General features: G+C 38.0%; 1 protein-coding gene across 14 annotated transcripts in view; it reads left to right on the plus strand.

Annotated features, from left to right (window-relative positions):
- RUFY3 (RUN and FYVE domain containing 3) overlaps window positions 1-21,195 on the plus strand; it is a 105,326-nt gene that overhangs the window by 36,517 nt on the left and 47,614 nt on the right. For 11 of the 14 annotated variants that reach the window (XM_050791372.1, XM_050791373.1, XM_050791375.1 and 8 more), the window contains exon 2: window positions 20,565-20,738. In XM_050791372.1, the coding sequence (XP_050647329.1) occupies window positions 20,565-20,738 (174 nt within the window). Of the gene's footprint in view, window positions 1-1,794; window positions 1,849-20,564; window positions 20,739-21,195 lie in introns of all 14 variants that reach the window. The other 3 variants (XM_050791374.1, XM_050791385.1, XM_050791379.1) reach the window with 1 other exon arrangement.

Raw genomic sequence — 21,195 nt, forward strand, 5'->3', positions numbered from 1 at the left:
GTTCATGCCAGCCTTGAAACTCCTGGGCTCAGATAATCCTCTTGCCTCAGCCCACCAGGCCTGGTTTTGTCTCTCTTAACTCTTGACTGAAAAAAAAAAAAACGATATTTGTATGCATCTCAAAAATACGGTTACCAAATTTTGTTGGGTACAGCATTTTAAACCATTTAATCCAGGCTTTTGGAATGAAGTAATGGTCGCAGTCTTTCATGACCAGTTGCTTGGCACTATACATGCTACAGTCCACTCAGCATTTCTAAACTATGTTGTTTTAATAATAGGAACATATTCTAGAAGGCACAATTTTTAAAAATCTTTCACAAATCTTTCTTTGAGGTATAAAAGAATGGCATGATACCTATTGTAGTAAAGTCCTGAGCATGGCAAGGTAAAGTGGAGAGCAACTTACATGGGAAAGATAGACCTTTTACTTTCTAGGGGAGAAAAGTTCGCTTAAATCAATTACATCACTCTGATACTTAAAACTTTAATCTCTGTTTTAAGAAGAAAACAGAAAATATGTCTGGTTGTAACAGAAAAATGCTCTAGATGGGACATGCCCAAGGAAAAATCAGAGACCCCTGGTATCTACCACACATTCCTACCTAGAAATTCACTTTCCAGAGCATTTTTCCATACAAATCTTGGAGGCTCTTTATATATATATTTTTTGCTTTAATAAGGTAGGCTTTTATCTTAGTAGGTGACAAATAGAGTTTCTAATTAAATACAATAAAGAACTAAATGAAAATATTCCCTCTATTGACTTTTGCAAGGTCACAGCAAGTCTGTAAAGTAATAATGTGAATGGTAAGAGTCCATTCTCATGAATCTGTAATCCTACACAGTATAGATTTGTGGCACATTATATTGTCAAAGGATTGTACCTGAAAATGACTTGTGCAAATATGTCTATATATAATGTATTTCAGCACCAATTTACTATAAAATAATAGTAGCCAACTCACAGTATTTTTTTTTTCTGTATGAGACACTTGCCATTTGGTTTACATATATAGATACCGAATTCCAAAAAAAAAGAAAAACTCTGGAAACAAAAAGCATTTTTCATAAATTTGTCTGAACTTATTTGGTAATAAAACATGATGTGAATTTACTTGAGGCTATTTATAGACTTTATTTTACTTAATCTGATATTTCCTGCAGAAATATTAATGTGCTTGATTGTAGGTCACTGTCTCAGATCCTGCTAGTTCTGTGCGTTGAATAAACATCTGACTTTATTGAATTATATGTGATTTATTTTGTGTATCTTCAAACTTGGGGAAGGAGAATTGGGGGAGGGGGAGTTGGAAAAAGTATTTGGATTTTTTTTTTTTTTTTAAGAAAAGTCACTAGTTTGCATCACAATATTTGTCCTGAATCTAAAAGAAATATATTGCACATACGTTTCAGTTCCCTGAAGTGATCAAAATAAATGTTGAATTAGATTAATGTTGCCTACACTTAGAATACAAAGAGCCGTTGATTTTCAATAGGAAAAAAAATCTGTGTTGCTTTTTAATAGGATATGCATCTTTGTTTCCCTTTATTTGAAACCTTGAAATTACTAATCTTAGCTTTGAAACATATTTAATAACCATAGTTGCTATCTCTGCTTATTTGGTTGTAGTCCCAGCCCTTGTCACTGTTAATCGCTGTGATAAGTAGAAAGAATTCTAGGAACCTCCCTTTCAGTTATCCCTATGGAAATCTTGTTTTTAATAGCACTTTTCTTTCTGGGCTTGCATGACATTTTATCTTTCTTTTCCTTTCTTTTTGCCGTTTGCAAAGACTCTTGGGAGGATTTGACAGATTTGGTGGAGCAAATGCGCGATGATACAGAAGGTGCGTGCCACACCAACATCTTTCAGCTTTTTTTTTCCTTGCTTTTTAAAATTTTCTAACCACCTTTTAATTGTTTTCCATAAGAGGAAATGTCAGTTTTAGGTTTTATTTCCCATGGCAATAAGTGGGAAATCTTTATGTTTTCGTTCCAAGTAAAATAGTGTCAATGTATGTTTATGTTGCTTTTTAAAGATATTTGCTGATAACATGTTTAAAAGGGACATTATTTCAAGATTACATCGAGCTTTTGCTATGGCTGTTTTTTCACTTGTTGAGACAGTGTAAATTTTATTACTCATATAAATATATGTATGTGTATTTCTGTGAATTTCACAGCAGCCAAAAGCAAACAGATCCCAGGAATCTAGTGTTTAGCCTGGAATGTTGCTCTGATTTGTAGATTTCCATGACATTACACACTTTCAGCTTTGTCATGTAATAGCATTCCTTTCTGGTATAATTATTTTTTGTTAATTTTTTCTTCTTCATGCAAAAGACTGAAACGTGGAATGGTGTGATTATCTTTTTAAAGTAGCATGTATGTTCTAATGTGGAAAGGTTCCCCAAACCAATCAGTGTTTCTTCTGTATCAAGGCAGCTAACTGTAGGGAGCTCAGGGTGATTTAAACATTTTATACTAAAAATAGAAAAATTGAGATTTGGCTCTACTTTATCATTTTACATGTTCCCACTTTGCTTTAGCACACACACCCCTGACACATACACATCCACCACTCTGCCCAGACTGACCTTTCTCTGCCCACGTCCTCCTCTCCTACTTTGTTCCTGTGACATCTCATGTATTTACACCCTTCCCCCTCCTGTGCCTATGGCAGGTGTGCCACCTGCCAACCCTTCAGTCCTTATAGGATTTCCACAGTTTACTCTTTGACAGCTTTGGCCCACATTCTTTTCTCCATTCACTTGCTCCTGCAGAACTTGGAGCTTAATGAAGACTTTTTACTTATTCTCTAATTCTTGTGTGTTTATCAACCTAGTTAAAGGGTAAACTCCTTGAGAACAGAGATTGTCTTAAACTTCTTGATATCCTTAATCAGACCCGGGATAAGTACTACCCTGAGTAGATCTGGTCATACCAAACAAAATCAAGGCAGCTTTCCCCTCTGTTGATGCCCAAGAGTATCTTCTGCTTCAGCACTTGCCTTTGAATGTGTGAATTCTGAAATCCTGAGTGTCATCTCTTTTCCTTTTGTCAGACTATTTTTATGCCATCTTTGATTCTGCTTTTAATATAACTGATTACATATAATTCAGTGAAAGAACAAATCAGTATTGTCTAGTTAATTGACAGTTCACAGACAAGAAAAAAGAGAAGGATGTTGATTCATTTAGTGTGTAATGTTTACTATTGTGTTGGCTGCTATTATTATTTTATTTATTTATTTATTTATTTAGAGACAGAATCTCACTCCATCGCCCAGGCTGCAGTGCAGTGGAGCGATCTCACGTCACTGCAAGCTCTGCCTCCTGGGGTTCAAGCAATTCTCCTGCCTCAGCCTCCCAAGTAGCTGGGATTATAGGTGCATACCACCATCCCCAGCTAATTTTTTTGTATTTTTAGTAGAAACGGGGTTTCAGCATGTTGGCCAGGCTGGTCTCGAACTCCTGACCTCAAGTGATCCACCTGCCTTGGCCTCTCAAAGTGCTGGGATTACAGGTGTGAACCACTGTGCCTCGCCTATTATCATTATTATTATTAATAGTTATTGGCTAGGCACCACCAGGTTTAAGGCTTTAATTCCTTTGATAGACTAGATATTAAAGAAAAAATGCTTCATAAAATTTATCCCCTTCTTAAGAACTTTACCATGACTCATCACAGGCAAGATTCTATTTCTTTAATACAAAGTATTAATAATGTAAGAGTCAAGCCTACTGTGAGAGTCAGACTCCTTTTTTAAATTTTGTTTTTGCTGGAATTTTTGTGGATGGTTATTATAGGTGAACTCCAAAAGGGAGAGGAGATGAACTTTAACAGTATAGTACATAAAATATCCAGAAAATGTTGATTATGTCAGTACCTTGATGATCTTAATAGATTTCCAGTCAAGTAATATATGGTAATGTTGATCAAGATCCTCTTTACAGAAAAGTCTTTCTGAAATGCAGTGTGAAAAAAAATGAGAATGGGGAGAGGGAGATGGCTTCACTTCAACTCTTTAGATCATTTCATTCTTCTTGATATCCTTCTCTACTTTTCTTGCCTCATGGTCTCAATCACAGTTATGTAAAATTCCAGCATTTCACACAACTGTATTACATAACTTGGAGATGTTATAAATAAGTGCTAGTACCAAGAAGAAATACGTTATGGAGTATTACCTGCACATAACACACAATAGCAATTCAGGGTCTGGGGAGAATCCTCGTTTCAGACTCAGAAAAAGCTGATGATATATGCAGGCTCAGATATTTTCTGGAGACCTTCAACTGCTAAGCTGTTTTCAATTCTGTTTCTCATCTGTTATTGTAGATGTGCCATAACAGTTGGCTTTTATTTCCTTTTATTTTTTTGAGAGGAGGTATCACTGTGTTGCCCAGGCTGGAGTGCAGTGGCATGATCATAGCTCCCTGCAGCCTCGAACTCCCGGGCTCCTTCTTCAGCCTCCTGAGTAGCTGGGACTGCAGGCCATGTGCCATCACACCTGGCTAATTTTTATGTATGAATGTATGAATGTATGTATGTAATGTATGTAGAGACAGGGTCTCACTTTATTGCCCAGGCTGGTCTCAAACTCCTAGGCTCAAACGATCCTCCCACTTCAGCCTCCCAAAGCACTAGGATTGGAGGCTTGAGCCACTGCACCTGGCTATAGTTTGCTTTTTAATAGATAAAGTGTTAACACTGGCTTCTGGCCTCCTAAAAATTTTTAAAATAACAGACTCTAGTGGGTTGCAGATTTGAACTGGTACTTGTTTTTGTTTTTTGTTTCAGTTCTGTCACAATTGAAGCTTCTTATTTTGATTTTTTTTTTTTTTTTTTTTTTTTTTTTTTTTTTTTTTTTGAGATAGAGTTTCACTCTTGTTGCCCAGGCTGGAGTGCAATGGCATGGTATCAGCTCACTGCAACCTCTACCTCCCGGATTGAAGCAATTCTCCTGCCTCAGCCTCCTGAGTAGCTGGGACTACAGCCACATGCCACCATATCTGGTTAATTTTTGCATTTTTAGTAGAGACAGGGTCTCACCATGTTGGTTAGGCTGGTCTTGAATTCCTGGCCTCAGGTGATGTGCCCACCTCAGGCTCCCAAAGTGCTGGGATTACAGGCATGAGCCACTGCGCCCAGCCCTTTGGATTTTTTTTTTTTTTTTTTTTTTTTTTTTTTTTTTTTTTTTTTAGGAGACAGGAGTCTCACTCTGTTGCCCAGGCTGGAGTGCAGTGGTGCAATCTCCGCTCACTGCAGCCTCCACCTCCCGGTTTCAAGTGATTCTTCTGCCTCAGCCTCCTGAGTAGCTGGTACTACAGGTGCATACCACCGTGCCTGGCTAGTTTTTGCATTTTTAGTAGAGATGGAGTTTCACTGTGTTTGCCAGGATGGTCTCAATCTCCTGACCTCGTGGTCCACCCGCCTTGGCCTCCCAAAGTGCTGGGATTACAAGTGTAAGCCATCACGCCCGACCTGAACTATTTTTTACAGTGATGATTAGTTTCATATTCTATGTGTTTGTAACTTATATCTACTAGAATATGAAGTGTCTTCTTAGGGTAGAATTGTATTATGTACAACACCTATTATATTGCATCTCCTTTCCTTATATGCTAGTAATTTGTGTCTAAAATGTTTTGAAACTCACTAGGGAAATTATGAACATTAAATTAAATAATAAAAGGCACATAGCTTATTACCTTTCATTTTTCAATAAATATCGAATTCCTGTCTGTACTCATTACAAGCCTTTTGTAAATTTGCAGTTGCCCGGATTACTGCCCGTCACTCTGAGGATTAAAATGGTCAGGACAGTACTTGAATTTAGGCAATAATATACCTGTGTAAAATTTTACCTACCAAAATTGCATACTGGTTCCTTAACATTTGGGGACAGAGGGTGTTAAGACTTGATGCATGTTGAAAAACAGAAGAAACATATCTTAAGAGATTTTATTAGCTTCTAGCACTGTGCCACATCATCATCCAGTAAGCTTATTAAGTTAAATAAAAGTGTTAATAATGGCTTGGAGTGGTGGTTCACTTCTATAATCCCAGTACTTTGGGGGACCGAGGCAGGTAGATGACTGGAGCTCAGGATTTCGAGACTAGCCTTGCCAACATGACAAAACCCATCTCTACTAAAAATACAAAAAATTACTGAGGCAGGAGAATTGCTTGAAACTGGGAGGCAGAGGTTGCAGTGAGCTGAGGTCGTGCCACTGCACTCCAGCCTGGGCAATAGAGTGAGACTCCCTCTCAAACAACAACAACAAAATTGGTGGGGCGTGGTGGCTCGCCCATAATCCTAGCACTTTGGGATGCCACGGTGGGCAGATCACCTGATGCCAGGAGTTCAAGGCCAGCCTGAGCAACATGGTGAAACTCCGTTTCTACTGAAAATACAAAAAATTAGCCAGGCATGGTGGCAGGCTCCTGTAATCGCAGATCCTGGGAGGCTGAGGCACGAGAATTGTTTGAGCCAGGGCGGCAGAGGTTGCCATGAGTCAAGATCATGCCCCTGCACTCAAGCCTGGGCGACAGAGCAAGACTCCTAAAAAAAAAAAAAAAAAAAAAAAATTAGCAGGGGTGGTGGCACATGCCTGTAGTCCCAGCTACTCAGGAGGCTGAGGCAAGTAAATCACTTGAAGCTGTGAGGTGGAGGTTGCAGTGAGCTGAGATTGCAGCAGTGCACTCCAGCCTGGGTGACTGAGCAAGACTGTCTCAAAAAAAAAAAAAAAAAAAAGTTATGTATATATGGAAGACCATAATAATTACAGTACCTAACAACTTTTTTCCTTAGTATATTCCAAGCACTTCTAAATGCTTACATATAAGAACTTGTTTACCCTTCAGAACCCTGTCACCATTTTATAGATAAAGAAAGTAATGCATACAGAGGTTAAGAAAGTTTCCCAGTGGAATACTACTCAGTTGTAAAAAGGAACAGACCATTGATACATGCAACAACCTGAATGATTCTTCAGAGAATTATGCTGAGTAACAAAAAGTCAATTTTAATGGTTACGTACTATATGATTCTATTTACATAACATTCTTGAAGAGATAAAACTATAGAAATGAACAGATTAGTGGTTGGCATGGATTGAGGATGGGGTAGGGGCAAGGAGGGATATGGGCATGGCTATAAAATGTGGGCATATATATCAATATGGGGGATCCTTGTCGTGATGGAAATGTTCTGTGTCTTGACTGTAATTCAACATCAGTATCCTGGTTGTGATAATGTACTACAGTTTTGCAAGATACCCTTGGGAGAACTAGGTTAAAAGTACATAGTATCTCTCTATATTATTTCTTACAATTTCATGTGATTCCTCAATTATCTCAAAACAGAAAATGCAACAAGAGAAAAAACTTTTCCCAAGGTCACCCAGCTAGGGAAGAGTTTGAATAGAGTTCAAACTCCCACAGGCCAGCTTTAGAGCTTGTGCTGTTAACCACTACACCAAAGTTCTTTAAACTTATTTGACACAAGAACCACTGTAAAAATACATCTTCATCCAGAACTCAGTACACACATCATTTATTTGTATGTATCTTAAAAACAATACATAACCTTACTATATAAGACATAAAATTGATTTTGTGACTCACTAAAGGGTTGTGACCTTTGTTTGAAAGACACTCCAGTATCCTGTGCTGCCTCTCTGGTATATATCCATTTGTACTCTAGCCACTATCTAGGTGTGTGCAAAAAAAAAAAAAAATTCCTGAAAGGACTGTTTTGGCTCTGTTTCCAGCCTGTAATTGTGGGCATACTTTAAAGGCTGGGCTAGTAACCTTGCATACTTCTATTTCTCTTTAAAACATCTCCTTGTGAAAGCATCTTTTCTCTTAATTGTTATTATTGTCCTATGCTGATGACTCTCTAACTCCAAACTTCCATTTGCATTTACAACTATGTGATCAAAAATATCTTGAAAGCTGGGCATGGTGGTTGCATTCCTGTAGACCCATCTATTCAGGAGGTTGAGGTGGGAGGATTGCTTGAGCCCATGAGTCCAAGTCCAGCCTGGGCAACACAGTGAGACCTTGTCTTTAAAAATGATATGTTGAAAATCTTTCCACATAAATATCCTTTATGATATCCAAAACCAAGTTTACTTTGCCCTTTACCTCCATAACAGTTACTCACCTTTGTCATTTCCCTTTATAGCACACTGTTTCAGTCTCTCAGGGCAAAAACCTTGGTGTTATTCTTGACCCCTTCATTTCCTTTCTCTCTTCTAATGACTGTCTAAACTTGAATCACTACAATTCTTCATGGCAGATCATTTTGATTCTCTTCCCTCAAATTCGTTTTGCATAATCTTCTCAGATTAATCATCCCCAAACAGAATTTTAGTTACGCTGATTCCCTGCTCAAAACTACAGTGGTTCCCATTGCTTCCTTCATTAATATCCAAGTCTAGTTTCAGAGACCTCTTTATCTGACTCTACCCTACCTGTGTTTTCCAGTTCTCCCCAGTGAGAACTCCCCATTCCACTCTTATTTTCTCCACCTGACCTCTCACACCCATTCCAACCACTTGGAATACTGTCCTTCACGTGTTCTGTGATACCACAACATTTAGGATCTACCTCAAGTACTGCAGTATATTGAGATTTATCATGCTTTTATTCATATTACTTTTGGTGTTATCTCATTTGGAGTACAAATGTACAGTATTCCAGGGAGTTAAACTAAGAACAGTGATTATTCATGGTTTTTGTCAGATCTGAGGTTTACGTACTTTAGCAAACTAATAAAGCCTCTTACTGTTTCTTGGATACTGGCAAAAAATACAAGACTCCTAGGTCAGAGGCAAAGGACTTTATTACTTATGACAATGCAAGCAGCCTAAGCATCTGCGTATCTGTGCCAGTTCCTCTTGGACCAGAGTCCCATTGGGTGACACTGTATGACTCAGTGACATGCTCACACGTGGTAGGTTTGTGTTGCAGATGAAGAAGGCCAAGTTGGGAGAACCCATTGTTTTTATAGGAAGCAGTAGGAAAGCCTCCTCTCTCATTATCAGCTCCATAAATGGCCCAGGAAAGAGTGGTCAAGGCCTTATAGTCTTGATATAACCCAGTAAAGAAATGTAGGCACACAAGAGGTGGAAGGAGGATTGTCTCCCCCAGCATTTTACAGATGAAACGGAAGAATGAGAATTTCCCCCAACATCACTCAGGGAATGTGAGAGAGACAGATCTAACCCTTCTAGATCATAGATCTAACTGCGAGATTGTATCATGGCCCTCTCACATCCATTTAAATTGTTTCTTTTTCTTTTTTCTTTTTTTTTTTTTTTTTTGATACTAGGTAAAGCCCAAAACATTTAAATTATTTTTATGCAATAAATTAAGCAAAGCAAGGAACTCTTGGGTTGTATTTACCACCTAAATTTCTTATGTTGTATCAAAACGAAGAAGGTTAACTGTTGTCCTAACTTCTAAATGTTTCCAGAAATCTAGGTATTCTTCTGCAGCATGGAATGCTCAAGTAAAGGAAACTGAAGAAGTCTGGGAAACTTTCCAAAACTAAAATTGTTATATTATGATATGGGAGCCCAGTGAAGAAGAAATCAGTGTGTTTCCTAGGGAGCTCTTGTGCAAGCTAATATTTTTTTTTTAAATCTATTAAAGATTAGAGAAATGCATACCTAACCAAGAATGAGTAAGAGTATATAAAAAGAATGGTTTTGGTTAAATAAGCTAACTCATTTCAATGCTAAAGCCCATCAAAAGGGTTTTTTTTGTTGTTGTTGTTTATATACAGAGGTAGAAGAAACTACACTAGTTTCTTACAGGAGGCCAGCAGCTAAACCTTGACCTGGAGCAAGAGAAAGCAGAATGTCTTTTTTCTTTTCTTGTTTCTTTCTTTTTTTTTTTTTTTTTTTTTTTGAGACAGGATCTCACTCTGTTGCCCAGGCTAGAATGTGGTGGCACAGCTCACTGCAGCACCCACTTCCCAGGCTCAAGCCGTCCTCCCACCTTAGCCTCCCAAGGAACTGAGACCACAGGTGTGTACCACCACACCCAGCTAATATTTTCTGTGTTTTATGGAGAGAGGGTCTCACCTTGTTGCCCAGGCTGGTCTTGACTCCTGTAGTCAAGCTATCCATCTGCCAGCCTCAGCCTCCCAAAGTGCTGGGATTATAGGATTGAGCCACCGTGCCCAGCCAGAATTTTACTTTTACTTTAAATTTTTTACTTGTTTAATTGTGGAACTTTTTTTTTTTAGAGACAGAGTCTCAACTCTGTTGCCCAGGCCGGAGTACAGTAGCATGCTCATAGCTCTCATAGCTCACTATAGCTTTGAACTCTTCCTGCCTTACCTCAGCCCCGAGTAGCTAGGACTATGGGTGCATACCACCATGCCCAGCTTAATTACACAACTTTTTATAGTACGTAAAAAGAATAGCTTAATGAGCTCACATATCTCCATCAGCAGCTTCAGTAATTATTGCCAATCTTATTTAATACCTCCATGTTTGTTTCTGGAGCATTTTAAAGCAAACTCCAAACATTACATCTCAGCACGTGTAAATCCTTCAGTGTCACAACTAACAAAATTGACAACAAAGTCTTATAGTGTCTCAGCCCATTTTCAAAATCTGTTGATGGTCTCAAATATGTCTTTTTTTAGTTGGTTTATTTGAATCAAGATACATACAAGATATATATATATATATATTTTTTTTTTTTTTTTTTTTTTTTTTTTTTTTTTTGAGACGGAGTCTCGCTCTGTCGCCCGGGCTGGAGTGCAGTGGCGCGATCTCGGCTCACTGCAAGCTCCGCCTCCCGGGTTCACGCCATTCTCCTGCCTCAGCCTCCCGAGTAGCTGGGACTACAGGCGCCCGCCGCCTCGCCCGGCTAATTTTTTGCATTTTTAGTAGAGACGGGGTTTCACCGTGTTAGCCAGGATGGTCTCGATCTCCTGACCTCGTGATCCGCCCGCCTCGGCCTCCCAAAGTGCTGGGATTACAGGCGTGAGCCACCGCGCCCGGCCAAGATATATATTATTATTACATCTAAAAACTTTAGTTTTTTTTTTCTAATAATAGCCTTATTGAGGTACATTTCATATACCACAAAGGTTATCACTTTAAAGTGTACAATTCGGTGGTGGTTAGTATAGTCAAAAAGTTGTGCATCCATCACCACTCCCTAATCTGAGAATATTTTCAACACCTTTTCTAAAAAGAAACTCTATACCCATTAATAACCACTCTCTATTCTTCCTCCTCCCAGCCACTGGCAGCCGCTAGTCTATTTTCTGTCTCTGCAGATTTTTTTTTTGAGGGACTTCTTCAAATGTTTACATATGTCTCTCTCCGTAGATTTGCCTATTCTGGGCATTTTATATAGACAAAATCATAAAATATGTGGCCTTTTGTGTCAGGCTTCTTTCACTTAGCATATGTTTTCAAGGGTTATCCATGTTGTAGCATGTATCGTAACTTCATTTCTTTTTATGGATTAATAATATTTTATTGTATGGGCATATCTTATTTTGTCTCTTTATCAGTTGGTGGACATTTGGCTTGTTTCACTTTGGGGCAAATTATGAATACTACTACTGTGAACATTAATGTGTACATTTTGTGTGGATATATTTTTAAAATAATTTCAGCTTTTTTTTCGCTTCAGGGGCTACATGTGCAGGTTTGTTACATGGGTATATTGTGTGATGCTGAGATTTGGGGTATGATTCATCCTGTCACCCAGGTAGTGAGCATAGTACCCAACAATTAGCTTTTCTGGTTCCCTCCCACCTCCCACCTCCCTCTAGTAGTCTCCAGTCTCTATTGTTGGCATTTTTATGATGTGTGGACATGTTTTCATATTGAAAATGTTGAATTGCTGGGTCAAATAACTCATATGTTTAATTTTTTAGAGAACTGCCAGACTGCCAAAGCAGCTGGACAGTTTTACACTCCTACAAGCAAGGCACAAAAGTTTCCAGTTTTCCACATTCTTGCTAATACCATTTCCTTCAGTGAATAATAATTATTGTTGTTATCCTAGTGAATGTGAAAAGGCATCTCATAATTTTGATTTGTATTTCTCTAATTAGCATCTTTTCGTATGCTTTCTGGCCATTTGTCTCTCTTCTCTGCAGAAATGTATATTTCAAGCCTTTGCCCATTCTTTTTTACTAGGATTATTTCTCTTCTGTTGTTAAATCATAATAATTCTTTATACATTCTGGATATTGGATCTGATTTGCAAATATTTTCTGCCATTCTGTGGGTTGTCTTTTCACTTTCTTGATGATGTCGTTTGAAACACAAATGTTTTTATTTTTGATGAAGTCCACTGTACCTGTTTTTTCTTTTGTTGCTAAACCATTGCCTAGTCTATGGTTATAAAATATTTAGACCTGTGTTTCCTTCTAAGAGCTTTATAGTTTTAGCTCTTACACTTTGGTCTCAGATCTATTTTGAGCTTTTAAAAAAAATTATTTTGCATTTGGATATCCAATTATCCTACCACCATTTTTTGCAAATATTAATTTTTGTAATTTTAGTAGAGATGGGGTTTCACCATGTTGGCCAGGCTGGTCTTGAACTCCTGACCTCAAGTGATCCACCCACTTCAGTCTCCCAAAGTGCAGGGATTACAGAAGTGTGCCACTGCGCCCAGCCTGATCTTTTAAAATGTCTTTCAGCAAAGTTTTGTAGTTTTCCATGTGCAAGTCTTGCACTTCTTTTGTTACGTTTATTGGTAAATATTTTTCTGGTGCTATTATAAATGGAATTGTTTTTAAATTTCTTTTTCGAATTGTTTGTTGCTAATGTATACAAATGTAATTAATTTTTGTGTGTTGATCTTGTACCTTACAACCTTGCCAAACTGATTTTATTTACGTATGTTGTGTGTGTGTAGATTCCTTAGGATTTTTTATATATAAGATCATGTCATCTGCAAATATAGTTTGACTTCTTCCTTTTCAAACTGGATGCCTTTCATTTCCTTTTCTTGCCTATTTGCCCTAGCAAGACCCTCCTATACAATTTGGTTAGAAGTAGCAAAAGTGGACATCCTTGTCTTCCTGATCTTTGAGAAAGCCTTCAGTCTTTTACCATCCAGTCTTTTGCCATCAAGTTTGTTAGCTGTGAGTTTTTGGTAGATGCCCTTTGTCAACCTAAGGAAGTTCTCTTCCTAGTTTGTTGAATGTTTATATCATTAACATTTTTGTTATATTGGCTATTGGAATTTGTCAAGTGCTTTGTCTGTTTCTAATGAAATGACCATGTGATGTCTTTCTTTACTCTGTTAATTTGGTGTCTTACATTGATTGAGTTTTGTGTGTTGGACCGACCTTGCATTCTGTGATTAATCCCACTTGGTCCAGTTATATAATCCTTTTTATATGTTGCTGGATTTGATTTGCCAGTATTTTGTTTAGGATTTTTGTGTCTGTATTCATACGGAGTATTGATCTATAGTTTTCTTATGATATCTTTATCTGATTTGGTCTCAAGGTAATATTACTGTAATAGAATCAGTTGGGAAGTTCTCTCTTCTTATTTTTGGAATAGTCTGTCAAGGATTGGTGTCAATTCCTTAAATGATTGGTAGATTTTAACAATGAGGCTCTGGTTCTGGCCTCCTCTGTGTGCTATTTTTTTTTTTTTACTACTAATTCAGGATCTTTACTTGTTGTAGGTCTCTTCAGATTTCCTATTTCTTATGTCAGTTTTGGTAGTTTGTGTCTTTCTAAGAAATTGTCCGTTTTGTCCAGATTATTTAGTATGCTGGCATACAGTTGTCCATAGTATTCCCTTATAATCCTTGTTTCTGTAATGTCAATACTACTGTCCCCTCTTTCATTCCCGATTTTGGTAATTTGAATCCTCTCTCTTTTCTACTGATCAGCCTAGCTAAATGTCAATATTGTTATCTTGTCAAAGAACCAACCTTGGATTTTATTGATTTTTCTCAGTAGTTGTTTTTGCTGTTTAATTTTTTTCTGATCTAATCTTTATTATTTCCTTCCTCCTAGGGCTTTCTACTTATATACATGTATGTTAGTTGCCCTTGATGAAGCCAACTGTGAAATCATGGCATTATAAATATGCTAGCTAGGAGAGTGATCTAGGTCAATGCTTCTCAAACTTTAATGCACATACAGATTGCCTGGGGATCTAGTAAAAGTGCAAAACCTCTACAGCTTCCCATGTCTAAAAGCTTTCATGGTGATGCCAGTGTTGATATTCCGAGACCAGAGAGTAGAAAGGATCTAGTTCATTTGGTATCAGTCATTTGTGGGGTTTTCCAAACAGAACATGTCATTTCTGTGGTTCCAGGTATATTAATATGTCTCTCCCTTTGAGAATCAGTGCTCTATATGTCATTATGACTGATATGAATGTGCATGGTTTCCAAGGGAAAAAACTGAGCAAGCCCAACCCTCTCATTTTACTGATGAGGAAATTGAGGCTTCAAAGAGGTGAGATTTCTTGCCTGAAGTCATATAATAGTTTAATTGACTCCATAGATTAGTATATTAATCCTTTCTGATGACAAGTCCTAACTCAGTGAAGTTCATCATTGATTATACTGTTACCAAGAAAAGGTAGCAATGAGGACAAGTAAATTTATGGTTAATTTTTTTTTTTTTTTTTTTCCGAGACAGTTTTGCTCTTGTCGCCCAGGCTGGAGTGCAGTGGCACAATCTTGGCTCACTGCGGTCTCTGCCTGCCGGGTTCAAGTGATTCTTCTGCCTCAGCCTCCTGAGTAGCTGGGATTACAGGTGCCCAGCACCACACCCAGCTAACTTTTGTATTTTTAGTAGAGATGGGGCTTCCCCGTGTTGGCCAGGCTGGTCTCAAACTCCTGACTTCAGTTAATTCACCTGCCTCGGCCTCCCAAAGTGCTGGGATTACAGGTGTGAGCCACCACGCCTGGCTGGTTAAATTTTTTTTGACTAACCCCTTTAACAGATTTCAATCCAGAGAAAGTGGTACTTAAGTAAATTTTCTTATTTTTGAGTAGAAATATGATACCTGAGATGCCATTAAGAATAGATAGATATAGAAACACACCTGGCCCCTAAAGTTGAAGGAAAAATAGGGAGCCAGGTCAGATACTTTTCTCCTATGCATATTCCCCTGGTCTCCTGTATATGCCTTTGTTGGAGTTCTTACTGCAGTGTAGTTGAATTACTTCTCAGTCTTCTCCACAGAAGTGTACCCAATGTCAGAGGAAATTGTGTTATGCTTACAGCCTGCCTGGAACCCTAAACTAATGACATATCAATTATCTTAGTTTTAAGAAATATAGAAAACTAACATTTCCATAGAATAGGTTTATGTCATTTAACAACAACGACAACAAAAAATTTAATTAGCTGGGCATGATGACCCATGCCTGTAATCTCATTACTTTGGTAGGCTGAGGTGAGAGGATCACTTGATCTTAGGAGTTTGAGACCAGCTGGGCAACATAGGGAGACCCTGTCTCTACAAAAAAAAAAAAAAAAATTAGCCGGGCATGGTTGCACACACCTGTTTATTATCCCAGCTACTTAGGAGGCCAAGGTGGGAGAATCACTTGAGCCTGGGAGGTTGAGACTACAGTGAGCTGTGATTGTGCCACTGCACTCCAGCCTGGGTGACAGAGCAAGATCCTGCCTCAAAAATCAAAACAAAACAAACGGAACATTTAAAATTATTTGTCCTGGGCGAGACGCAGTGGCTCACACCTGTAATCCCCAGCACTTTGGGAGCCCGAGGCGGGTGGATCACTCGAGGTCAGGAGTTCAAGACCAGCCTGACCAATATGGTGAGACCCCCGTCTCTACTAAAAATACAAAATTAGCTAGGCATGGTGTCACATGCCTGTAATCCCAGATACTTGGGAGGCTGAGGCAGAAGAATCGCTTGAACCCTGGAAGAGGAGGTTGCAGTGAGCCAAGATCATGCCATTCAGCCTGGGCAACAAGAGTGAAACTCCATCTGAAAAGTTAAAAATTAAAAAAAAAAATTATTTGTCCTGGAATAAAATTGATCTTTATTAAATATGATTACATTTATCCTGAAATTTCAGGTGTTTGCTCTACACTTCCCTATTTGTTCTCTATAAGTTTGTATTAACCAACTTTGATAAATAGTAAGCACTTTGATGGCAGGGACTAAGTCTATTATTACCTCTGTTATTTCTAACATTAAACACAATATCTAACACATAGTAGATGTTCAATATGTATTGACAAAATAATTGCATGAAAGTTCTCTATTGGAATAATAGTGTTAAATGCCAGTGTTGTGAACATTTTTAAATTTTAAATCATTTTACTCACAGGAAAAGCTTGACTGATGATATCATGAAAGTCGTGCATGTTTTAAAATGGCTTTCTGGCTTATACAATATAACAGAATCTTTTTTTACTTTATATAGTTAAAAGTACAAAATACACAGAAAAGAATCCTATATTATAAGTATTCAGCTCAGTACAATGTTACACACTCAACATGCTCACGTAATAAACACCCACCAACAAACAGAACTTGACCTGCCCTCAGAAGCCCCTCCATACTCTGTCAGGTCATTGCAGCCCTTTTTAACAGGATCGGTTAGTTTTGCAAAATCATTTTATACTTGAATAGGATTTAAGACAAGTAATGTTGAATAGAAAATATTCTGTAACAAATCAGGTTAATGATTTAATATTCATTATTAGCAGCCAACATTATTTGTAGGCCAGGTGTGGTGGTTTATACCTTTAATCCCAGCACTTTGGGAGGCCAGCATGGGAGGATGGCTTGAGGCCAGGAGTTCAAGACCAGTCTGAGCAACATAGCAAGACTCAATAGCCATACTTTTGTATACTATTCAGCACAAAAATGTCAATAATAAGCATTAAATAATACTCATTTTAGCTTTTGTGTTAATTAACAATGAGCAATAAATTCTTTTTTAAATTTTTGATGTGTAATAGTTGTACATATTTAGGGGTACAGACTGATATTTTGGCTCATGTATACAATGTAATGATCAAATCAAGGTAATTAGCATATCTCTTACTTCAAACACTCATTTGTTTATTTTGGGAATATTCAAAATCCTCTCTTCTAGCTATTTGAAAATATTTTTAAAATTATTGACTATAGTCACCATACAATGCTGCAGAACACTAGAACTTACTCATCTTATCTAGTTGTAGCTTTGTATCTGTTAACCAACCTCTCCCTATCTTCCCCTCCTCCATACTCTTCATTTTCTAAAAACCACAATTCTACTCTCTACTTCTATGAGCTCAACTTTTTTAGCTTCCACATATGAATGAGAGCATGTGGTATTTATCTTTCTGTCCCTGACTTATTTCACTTAGCATAATGTCCTTTAGGCTTATCCATGTGGCCATGAATCATAGGATTTCATTCTTTTCATGGCTGAATTTTGTGTGTGTGTGTGTGTGTGTGTGTGTGTGTATACCACATTTCTTTATTCGTGTTGATGACACTTAGGTTGATTTCATATCTTGTGAATAGTGCTGAATTAAACATGGGAATGCAGATATCTCTTTGTCATATTGATTTCCTTTCCTTTGGATAAACATCCAGTATTGGGATTGCTGAATCATATGGTAGTTCTATTTTTAGTTTTTTGAGGAACCGCCGTATAGTTTTCCATAAAGGCTATACTAATTTACATTCCCACCAGCAGTGTATAAGAATTCCTTTTTTGCTGCATTCGCACCAGCATTTTTTATTTTTTGTCTTGTTGGTAATAGCCATTCTAACTGGAGTGAATTGTTACTTTTAAGCTCTTATATCTAACCATCAAATTACTATAACAGATTTTTGTTTGACTTTTCATTTGTTTAGATTAGTAGTTCTCAATGTAGAAGGACCTGACTTAATCTCCCAAAGATTATTTGCCAGTGTCTGGAGATGTTTTTGGTTGTCTTAACCCACCAAAAACAGCTGTCAGTGCTACTGACATCTAGTGTTACCCACAACTGTGTTGCTGTGAAAATCAGTTTTCAGAACAGAGCCCTGTAAAAATGAATTATCTAGCTTAAAATGTCAACAGTGCCAAGTAGTGTTTTTTAAAGAATGGGTGGGTTGTTTGTGTTTGATGGAAGTTAGTTTAAATAGATTATAGAGCCTTACTAATGGAGTCCATGGTATCAGAAATTTAATTCTCATAGAAGCTAGTTAACCTGTCTGTAGTTCATGCACTCCAGACCTCAGCCAGATGTCTTAAACATTTCTGCTGCAGATTATAAGAAGAACATGAGAAAATATAGATGGGTTGGTATAAATCTATCACTACTTCTGGAAAAATGTCTCAATATGATATTTTTTACTTAACCCAAGTCTATCTCTCCCCCACATGACTAGTTCTCACTATGTTGGAATCAGCTTATAAACTTTGACTAGCAGCATTGTTTAATCTTGTTATAAGTTCCTGAATTAATGGTCTACAGGCTTGAGGCAGAGTGAATGCCTCAGAGTTACATTATGGGCAGGCAGTTATCTAGCACCAACCATAGTCTCCTGCCATCTACTGGAGATGTTAGGTGGGAAGGCTTGTAGCCCTCTACACACATTCATACCCACACCCCTGCTCTATTCCTTTTTTCGAGTAGTTATAGGAGGTCAGAAACACTAGAATGTACATACATGCTGGTAATAAATGGAAATTATCTGATAGTTGTTCTTCATGGCTGTGAGGGCATAGTTTTCCATGTATTTTACTGTCCTTTTGTGAGAATACTACCCTTGACAAGTTGATCTATCATGAACAAAGAGAGCCACATTTAAGCTATGACCCTAAAACATTTGTTGTTATGCAGGAAAGAATTAATGGTAATGTATACCAATTCTGACTCTCACATAAAGTGTTTCTCCAAAAGTAACCTCAGACAACATGACAACAAACCAAGATTTATATAGTTGGAATTTCAAATCCACAAGTCCTTAAACTGAATGAGAAGATTAATTTAGAATTTGACCATTTGACTCTGCTCATTTAACTTTGAAAGCAGATATAAATAAAAACATTGTATGAAGAAAATTGCTTGGGATAATTTGCATTAAACAGTCTGTTTTTTGTTAAGTGACTTATTTGTATTATGAAACCGTGGCCTTATTAGTATTTTTAGTCTTCCTAAGAAGAAATGGAATATGTCATAGAGCTCTAGGCCTTCTTTAGTTTTCAGTACAAATTTGGTATATTTGGTATTTGGGAGGATACACATGGCATAAGGTAAAGAGAGCGTTAGCTTTCATGTCAGATCCAGGTCCAGATTCTGCCACTTATAAACTGTTACACCTTGGTCCACCTAGCTCTTATGGGCCTTTTTTAGCAACGGAAAGAAGGGAGAATACCTAAATATGATGAGAGAATAAGTAGGTAAAATAATCCTATAAAAGAATGGTCAGGAGGAGTCTGGCCTCTGGCTCTGTCATTGATTACTGGCTGTGCCCATGGACCAGCTGCAACTATTTGAGTGACCTAAAATGGGATGGTGACTTGCCCGAGGTCATACAGTGAGTCAGGGCAGAGCAGTTGAAGCTTTACTCTCTAAGTCTCATTTTTCTTCCCTGTAAAATTGTTGTAATGGTGACCGTCTCACAGCATGTTGTAAGGAGAGATGGAGATCATAATTGTAAGAGGCAGCCCACAGTGCTGGCACAGTGTAAGCACCAATAAATGAAGGTAATGAGTACAATAAAATGTGTCACTTAGCCCCTTTCCCCAAATAGTTTGTCTGTCTGGTTGATGAGAGCCATATACACTGTGTGCTAAGACTTAAAAATGTGGGAGTTGATTAAGTTCTAGTACTGCATTATACTAATAATGCTAGTGCATAGTTTAAAGAATAATAAAATACCATAATGCAAAGTTTGTTTAAGCCCTTTACCCTTTTCTTCCTCCATTGGGACTTTATTTTTAGAGCACGTCACAAATTATGCAGAGAACAGAAGGGTAGGCAAGAATGGAAGCAGAGAGAGCAGTGTGAAGGTAGTACAGTAGGGAGTTATGACACCCTCAGGTTAGGGTGATAGCAGAGGCCGTGGTGAGAATATTAAAAGACTACTCAGCCAGGCACGGTGGCTCACGCCTATTATCCCAACAGTTTGAGAAGTTGAGGTGGGAATATTGCTTCAGCTCAAGAGTTCAAGACCAGCCTGGGCAACAAAGTGAGACCCTGTCTCTACAGAAAATACAAAAATTAGCCAGGTGTGGTGGTGTGCGCCTATGGTTCCAGCTACACGGGAGGCAGAGACAGAAGGGTTACTTGAGCCCAGAAGGTTGAGGCTACAGTAAGCTATGATCATGCCACTGCATTCCAGTTTGGGCGACAGAGCAGGACCCTGTCTCAAAGAAAAAAAGAAAGAAAAGACAACTAAAGGCTTGAGATTTGATAAAATAGTTCATTTTACCGCTTCATTGAGGCTATTCTTAAAGGAAACTAGCATTTTTTTCACAGTGAGTACATGGTGGAGAAGAATACAATACTGAATTTTAAAATGTGCTATTTCTAGTAACCAGGCTTCATCTTCTTCCCCTTTGACTGCAGATCCTAATTATCTCATGGCTAACGAACGCATGAACCTCATGAACATGGCCAAGCTGAGTATCAAGGGCTTGATTGAATCAGCTCTGAACCTGGGGAGGACTCTTGACTCTGACTATGCACCTCTCCAGCAATTCTTTGTGGTGATGGAACACTGTCTGAAACATGGCTTGAAAGGTAGGCCATCGTCCCAAAATGCAAATATGCATGCAGCTGTTTTCTAGCAATGCATACTATAGAATAAAGCATTCTTTGTAGAGCCAAAGAATAAGAGGCTTGAATTAATAATATTGATCCATTGGAATGGAGTCTATATAGGAGCAGGGTTATGATTAACTCAGTGGACTTATAGGGCTTTAAAAATACAGATCATTAAATGTTACAGTTGGAAGGGCCATTATAAGTAATCAAATCCAGTACAATAATTCTGTTTGACAGGTGGAAATAGGCCTGCCCAGAATGAGACATGACTTGGTCAAGGTCACACATTGAGTTGTGGCAGAGTAGGTGCTAGAACTCAGGTCTCCCGACTCTTGGTTCAGTGTTCTTTCCACTTAATTATAAGCTTTTGAGGGCAGTATCTGGTCTTGTTCACCCTTGTTTCCTTTCTTGCTGCCTTCTCAATATTCTTTTC

The sequence above is a fragment of the Macaca thibetana genome, chromosome 5 (assembly GCF_024542745.1).
Source record: "Macaca thibetana thibetana isolate TM-01 chromosome 5, ASM2454274v1, whole genome shotgun sequence".
In the NCBI taxonomy this organism is placed as follows: Eukaryota; Metazoa; Chordata; class Mammalia; order Primates; family Cercopithecidae; genus Macaca; species Macaca thibetana.